This window comes from Chiloscyllium plagiosum, chromosome 15 (genome assembly GCF_004010195.1).
Source record: "Chiloscyllium plagiosum isolate BGI_BamShark_2017 chromosome 15, ASM401019v2, whole genome shotgun sequence".
NCBI classification, from domain to species: domain Eukaryota; kingdom Metazoa; phylum Chordata; class Chondrichthyes; order Orectolobiformes; family Hemiscylliidae; genus Chiloscyllium; species Chiloscyllium plagiosum.
In genome coordinates, this window is record NC_057724.1 from 7,609,517 (window position 1) to 7,617,416 (window position 7,900).

At 42.3% G+C, this 7,900-nt stretch overlaps 1 protein-coding gene across 2 annotated transcripts in view; it reads left to right on the forward strand.

Moving 5' to 3' along the window:
* Window positions 1–7,428: 7,428 nt before the first annotated feature.
* Window positions 7,429–7,900, forward strand: part of wdr44 (WD repeat domain 44) — a 62,341-nt gene continuing 61,869 nt past the window's right edge. The window contains exon 1 of one of the 2 annotated variants that reach the window (XM_043704365.1): window positions 7,429–7,650. In XM_043704365.1, the coding sequence (XP_043560300.1) occupies window positions 7,574–7,650 (77 nt within the window). In that variant the 5' untranslated portion in view covers window positions 7,429–7,573. The remainder of the gene's footprint in view (window positions 7,651–7,900) is intronic. The other variant, XM_043704367.1, reaches the window with a different exon arrangement.

Consider the following 7,900-nt stretch of genomic DNA (forward strand, 5'->3'; position numbering starts at 1 on the left):
TTAGCAAATATTCATTTTCCTAGTTTAACCTTTACCTACTACTTTGCCTGTCCAACTGTGTTTATCTCTCTGAGTCCCACCTCCACCTAACCTTTACTCCTCTCCCTTTTCCCACCACATATGACATAAATACCAACTTTTTCCTAGCTACCATCAGATACTGCCAGACCTGCTGAGATTTTCTAGCAATTTCCAGCAACAATTACTTTAGTTTCTGATTTTCAGCATCCACAGTTCTTTCAGTTCCTTGAACTCTGAGTTGGAAGACTGCTACTCTTTTATAGTCTGCTAAGTGGGGATCTGTGAGATGGATGTGAGACAAACTTGATTACCTTAATTAAGGAGAATGCTGTCTCACAGAGGTATATGGAGCCAAAGTAAGTTTTCACTTTAAAAAAATGATAAAGTGTGCTCTTTCTTTACTCTCCATTTACAAGTCCCCAAAAGCCAATGTCTCTTGATTTGACTTTTAGCTCAATATCATTTACTATAGTTGTTACCTCCACTTCAACTCAACCACTTTGTAAACCAACACTTGATGGAATTTTATTTCTTACCCATTCACTTGTCCTTGATGGAATGGATTTGAAAGACACATGATGATTTCTTCCATCACATCTAATTCCTGAAATCACTGGCTGAATTCCACTGCTAACTTCCTCAGACATTAGCGAGGAGGAACCAGTTTTTACCCAAAGACACCTGGCTAAGTTCAAAGTAATTGGGCAAAGTCAAGATATTTTTGTCAAAGGGAAGTCATGTTTAATTAATCTAGTGGAGTTCTTTGAAGAAGCAATTTGTGCTGTAGATAAAAGGGAACCAGTAGATGTATTGTGCGTTGATTTATGGATAAGTTGCCACATTAAAAGCTATTGCAGAAAATAAAACCTTGTGGTTTTTAGGGGTAAACAGTTTGGCAGGGACTAAAGATTAGCATGCTAATAGGAAGCAAAGAATAGAAAAGCATGGGTCATTTTTAGATAGGATATGGCAAAGCCTGAACTCTTTGCAATTTACATAAATGACTTGGATGAAAGGAACAAAGATATGACAGCTAAAGATATGCAGCTAAATTTGTTGATGACACAAAGGTAGGTGGAAAAGTTTGTTGTGAGAAGGACATAAGGAGATTACAAAGGGATATAGATGGGTTATGTGAGTGGGCAGAAATCTGGAAGAATACAGTGGGGAAAGTTTGAAATTGTCCAATTTGGCAGGAAAAAAAAGCATACTGTGCTCTGAGATGCACAGAGATATAGGTGTCCCTATGCACGAACACCAGAAGGTTAGTGCGCAGGTACAGCAAGTAATCAGGAAAGCTAACAGTTTGTTATGAGGGGAACTGAATGCAAGAGTAGGGAGTTGTTATAAAGGGCATTCACGAGACATCTGGAATACTGTACAGTACAGGTCAACATATAGACAAGTTAATTGGACTCAGTTCAGAGAAAGTTTACTAGGCTAATAGAAAAAAATGAATGGATTGCCTTATGAGGAAAGGTTAGAGTTTAGAAGAATCATAGGTGCTTTAATTGAAAGAGATAAATTCTGAGGGGATTTGACCAGGTGGATTGTGAAAGGATGTTTCCTCTTACAGGACAAGTGGAAGTCATTTCAAATAAGGGGTCACCTTTTTAAAACAGTAATGAGGAAACTTTTGTTTCTCTCAAAGAGTTATGGAGTTTTTGAATTTCCCTTCCTCAAACGGCAGAAGATGCAGAATCTATAAATATTTTAAGTCAGAGTAAGATAGATTCTTGATTACCAAGGGAATGAAAGATTACTAGGGATGTGTAGGAATGTAGAGTTAAGGGTAAAATCATTTCAGTTACAATCTTATTGAATGGCAGAGCAGGTTCGAAGGGCTGAGTGGTCTATCCTTGTTCCTTGTTTCTATGCTATACTGTTCCTCCCATAGTTTGCTATAACTTGCTGTTTCTTAGCTCCACTCTGATTCCACACTGTTTTAAAATTCCTTTAAGGCAATGTGGGTGTGGGTGCGATTGGCGAGGCCAATATTTATTGCCCATTCCTAATTGCCATGGAGATGGTGGCGATGGCGGCGAGCTGCCTTCTTGAACTTGTAGGAACACCTACACTGCTGTCAGGAGGGGTGTACCAGGTGCCTGGTGACCTTTCTCGTTTCATTCTTTTGTTTAGACTGAGTAGCAATTTTGTGCAATTTCTGATTTAAGATTCTTGTTAATTTAAAGGGATTAGTTTAAGGCATTCTCTCTCATTAATGTTCTGATTCCATCTCTTATTAACAGCATCACCCCACCTCCTTTTCCTTTTTGCTTGTCCCTCCTAAATGTCAAATATGTTTTGAGTATTCAGTTCCCAGTTTGGTCACTGTTCAGCCAGGTCTCTGGATTGGCAACTGGATCACACCTACCTTCTGCCTGAGGAAAGAGCGGGTGCTCTGAAAGCTTGCAGTTTCAAATATACCTATATCGGTGGCACCAATTCATCTACCTTGTTGCAGATTTTGTGTGGCACTCAAAGAATGTCTGTTATTTGTGTATGCTGTGGTAAAGAAATGCAATTACACTACACAATGCCTCAATTGATAATCTGGCAGAGATTTCTAGCCCATTCTGTCTGGAATCATGGGTACAAGTTCTTGTGCTGTCATACTTTTGTGAAGGACTAGATTATTTAGCTTCTTGTTACCCGCTCAATTAACAGGCACATTTTTACATTACATAACTGTACACAAATGCTTCTGAATACAGAGGAAATCAACAGCAGCCAACAATTTTATTTAGTGGTCAACATTGTGTCTTGACCCTTCATTACGAAAATGCCACAAATCCTGTGTCACTTTATAGTTGCTAGCTTTGCACCACAAAATAGCTCTGTGTCTAGTTATTGTCATATATTTCCCCCTGTGCAGAAAGCATTCTTCATGTGATGAAATTTAGTTTTGAAAGAGGCATTATTTTTCAGACAAAGTGTATTGTTTGGAGTAGCCATAACAAAGTACTCTACTCAAATGCCAGAGTATACTCACTGCAATATTGAATAGTAAATAGTGACGTAAATCACTGTATGTTTAATTGCACTCTTATGGTCCTGATACATGTTGAAATTTTATTCCAGAATTAACACCATTATTAGGTGATGAAACAGCTTTTATGAGTTAAGACCAATATATGGCCTAATAGAACTTACAAAGTCCAAATAAGTTACAGAAAATCATTAACATCACAATGATCTCATTGTTAACATAATACAGTGCCTGAAAAGATAATGAAGGAGGATTCAATCATGGTTTACAAAAGGAATTGGATATCTACTTGTAAAGGAAACATTTGCAGTGCTTTCAGGCAAAAGGAGGGGAGAGATATTACTTGGTTTGTGCTTTCAAAAAGCCAGCACAGGCATGATGATCAGAATGCTTATCTATGCTATCTGGCTCAGTGAATTCACATAGGGGAAAAAAAAACTTGTTAAGTGTTAGATACATAAAAGAAAATCAGAAAGTACTCAGCTAGCTCTGTGCAAAATGTTAACATTTTGGATCAATCCCCTTTTCAGAATGCACAAGTAAAATTAATAACAGTTTTCTAAAAGTTTCGAAACAAATGCAATTGAGAAAATCATAAGAGTTTGCAGATAACACCAAGGTAAACAATTAAAGTCACAATGTTCAGAGACAGGCTTTCAGGCAAATTCAAAGTATGCCTTAGAAATAACTAATTAATTTAAATATTGGCAAACACAAAATAACGAGCTTGGGAAAGAAGCAAAAGACAGACGTAAAATTACAGGGAATACAGTAGTAAGTTTGTGCAATCTCTCCTCGTTACTGAACTCTTGGAATTCAGGCATCATTTTAGTAAATTGTCACTGCGCAACCTGAAAAGTTAGTAAGGGGTCGTGCCCAGAATAGCTCCCAACGACTCCAAGGGTGGGCCAACCAGCACTTTGTACAGTTGAAACCCAATTTTAATTCTTGTACCTTCTAGTTCACAAGTAATCCATTTGCCTTTTAGATTATTTTCATATTCATTCATAACATATTAATGACCAATTTAAGATGGACCCTCAAATCATTAGGGACAACCACGATGTCTTGTTTTTCACTGTTTTGAAAGTAGCTCTGTTTATCCTTTATTGGTCCAAAAATGGACGATGTCATATTTGTCTATATTGAAATCCATCTGTCACAATTTTGCCCATTAACATAAGCTATCTTTTTTTTGTATGTTTCTATCTAGAATGCTTACAATGCCACTTACCTTAGTTTCATTGAGAAATTTTGATTTTTTTTAATCCAATCATCTAAGTAACAAATGTGGTGAACATTTGCAGTTCCAGTGGAGATCCTCACACATCATCATTAGTCATATTCTGCCAGTTACAATACTCCTCTGGTGTCTCTCTCCCCACTATCACCCTTCTCTGCCAACCTGTTTCCTTCTGCTCAGCCATGGTAATTCTGGAAAAATAGGAACCTGAAGTACACCAAAAATCCACAGGTGCTGATTTTTAAAAAAATAAGATAAAGAACACAAATTTTAAAGTTGAATGTCACTGAAGAAAACCAGAGAAAATAATTACCTCAATTTTAAGAGTGACAATAAATGAGGTAAAATCCGTAAGACCATAAGACATGAGTAGAAGTAAGGCCATTCGGCCCATCGAGTTCACTCCGCCATTTAATCTTGGCTGATGGACATTTCAACTCCACTTACTCACACTCTCCCCGGAGCCCTTAATTCCTTGCAAAATTAAGAATTTATCAATCACTGCCTTGAAGACATTTAATGTTGCACCTCCACTGCCCTCCGTGGCAATGAATTCCACAGGCTCACCAATCTCTGGCTGAAGAAATGTCTCCTCATTTCCATTCTAAATTGACCCCCTCCAAATTCCCAGCATCTGCCCTTTGTAAGCCATGCATTATCTTGTAAGTTTCTTTTGGATCTCTCCTCAACCTTCTAAACTCTAATGAATACAATCCCAGGATCTTCAGCCGTTCATTGTATGTTAGGTCTACCATGCCAGGGATCATCCATGCGAATCTCTGCTGGACATGCTCCAGTGCCAGTATGTCCTTCCAGAGGTGTGGAGCCCAAAATTGGACACTGTATTCTAAATGGGGCCTAACCAGAACTTTATAAAGTCTCAGAAGCACATCTCTGCTTTTATATTCCAACCCTCCTGAGATAAATGACAACATTACATTTGTTTCCTTAATCACATACTCAAACTGTAAGTCAACCTTTAGAGAATCCAGGACGAGCACTCCCAGATCCCTTTGTACTTTGGCTTCATGAATTTTCTCACTGTTTAGAAAATAGTCCATGCCTGTATTCTTTTTTCCAAAATGAAAGACCTTGCATTTGCTCACGTTGAATTTCATCAGCCATTTCCTGGACTACTCTGCTAAACTGATCCCAGCTGATGTTAATTCTGGATATGTTAATACTATCTCGCAACATACTAATTCAAAGGATCATTAGCTACCACTTCTGTCACCTTCAATGGTATGCTACCACCAGACAACTTTCCCCTTCCCTCCTCTGTCAGCCTTCAACTGGGATTGTGCACACTCGAATGGTAATCTTTCCTTCCAATTGCAGAAGGTGTAACACCAGCCAATTTATTTCCTCTCTCCTTGCTATCCAAGGCCCGAGACACACTTTCCAGGTGAAGCAGCGGTTTACCTGCACCTCACTCCATCTACTCTATTCTTGGGATGTCATACTGCAGTTGTACAGGACTTTGGTAAGGTCACTTTTGGAATACTGTGTACAGTTCTGGTTGCCCTGCTCTATGAAGGATATTATTAAATTGGAGAGTGTGCAGTAGAGATGTACAAGGATGTCACCAGTACTAGACGTTTTGAGTTATAAGGTGAGGCTGGATAGTGTGGGGCATAATAGGTAGAGGGGTTACCTTGTAGAGGTTTATAAAATCATGAGGGGCATAGATAAGTTGTATAGCAAAAGTCTTATCCCTAGGGTAGGAGAATTCAAAACTAGAGAGCATAATTTTAAGGTGAGAAGAGAAAGTGGCCACTTTCTCACAAAGTATGTGGAATGAACTGCCAGAGGAAGTGATAGATACGGATACAGTTACAACATTTAAAAAACATTTGGACAGGTACACGAATAGGAAAGTTTTGGAGGAATGAGCCAAATGTAAGCAAATGGGACTAGTTTAATTTGGTCAACATGGATGAAAGGTCTGTTTCCGCATATCAGATGTATGACTGCATATCAGATCCCCAAAATCAAACCGTCAACTTACTATAGCTGAAAGGGTAAACTAACATCACAAGATAAATTCCACCCAACATGATATAAAGGAGTGCTACTGGGAGGACCTAACACATTCTGAGTGTCCAGTTCCACAGTAGCTAACAGCAATGTGTACTTACTGTTATGAAACACACATACAGTGTAAATAGCTATTACGTACCAGGTAATAAAATCACTCTACTCAATAAGACCAATTCTCTCTCCTGCCAAAGATATGGGCATTCTTCCTGAAGCTCATACGGATCAGTTAACTTTCCACACAGGGTCTCTGGATTGCCCTTTGATCAACAGTAAGCAATTGGAAACCAACTGTATGAGTGTTATTTTGGAAAAAGAGAGCTCTACTCACACAACCCAGTCTGGACAAGAGTACACCATTCCCACAGCCTTACCTGATCAACAGCATCCACCACCCACTCCCACAGCCCAGCCTAATCAACTGCAACCTCCATCAGCTCCCACAGCCCAGCATGGTCAACATCATCCTCCACCGGCTCCCACAGCCCAACATGGTCAACAGCACCCTCCACCAGCTCCCACAGCCCGGCCTAGTCAACTGCACCCTCCACCAGCTCCCACAGCCCAAAATGGTCAACAGCACCCTCCACCAGCTTCCACAGCACAGCCTAATCAACTGCACCCTCCACCAGCTCCAACAGGCCAGCATGGTCAACATCACCCTCCACCAGCTCCCACAGCCCAGCATGGTCAACATCACCCTCCACCAGCTCCCACAGCCCGGCCTAGTCAACTGCACCCTCCACCAGCTCCCACAGCCCAGCATGGTCAACTGCACCCTCCATCAGCTCCCACAGCCCAGCATGGTCAACTGCACCCTCCACCAGCTCCCACAGCCCAGCATGGTCAACATCACCCTCCACCATCTCCCACAGCTCAGCATGGTCAACATCACCCTCAACCAGCTCCCACAGCCCAGCATGGTCAACAGCAACCCCCCACCCGGTCTTTCAGCCCAGCATGGTCAACATCACCCTCCACCAGCTCCCACAGCCCAGCATGGTCAACAACGTCCCCCACCCGGTCTTTCAGCCCAGCATGGTCACAACCTCCAAAATCCCAACAAGCTAAGCGCATGCCCACCCTCGGGAGCAAGTTCTGCGCATGCTCCCTCCCCGCCACGGCCGCGAGTCCTGCGTATGCTGGGGGCTGGCAGCAGTGGTGGGTAGTGCGCATGCTCCGGGCCTCGCCTGTCTCCGACTCGGGTCTCGCTCTGTCCTGTTGTCCCGAGCCAGCGGCTCGAGCACCGGGCCGGTTGGACAAAACTGCTCTGTCTCATGTAAATGGCGTCCGATACCAGTGACGCTGAAGAGTTTTACGATGCGGCGGAAGACGTCCAGTCGGTGCCATCTCCGGCCGCGTAAGTAGCAAGTGTTAGAGCCTGAGGGAGGGGAGGCCCGGCCCCAGCCCCAGCCCCAGCCCGACCCGGGACAGCTCCCGGTCCCACAGGGCGTCTCACCCCAGCCTGAGGAACCGCCTCTACCGACTCGCTGTCATCTCTGATACTCACCAGCCCATAAACGTCGTCTCCTGTCCCACTGTCCGCAAACACAACCTCCCCCTCCCCCCTCACCCCCACCAACACACCCCAACCCCATACACCCCACCCC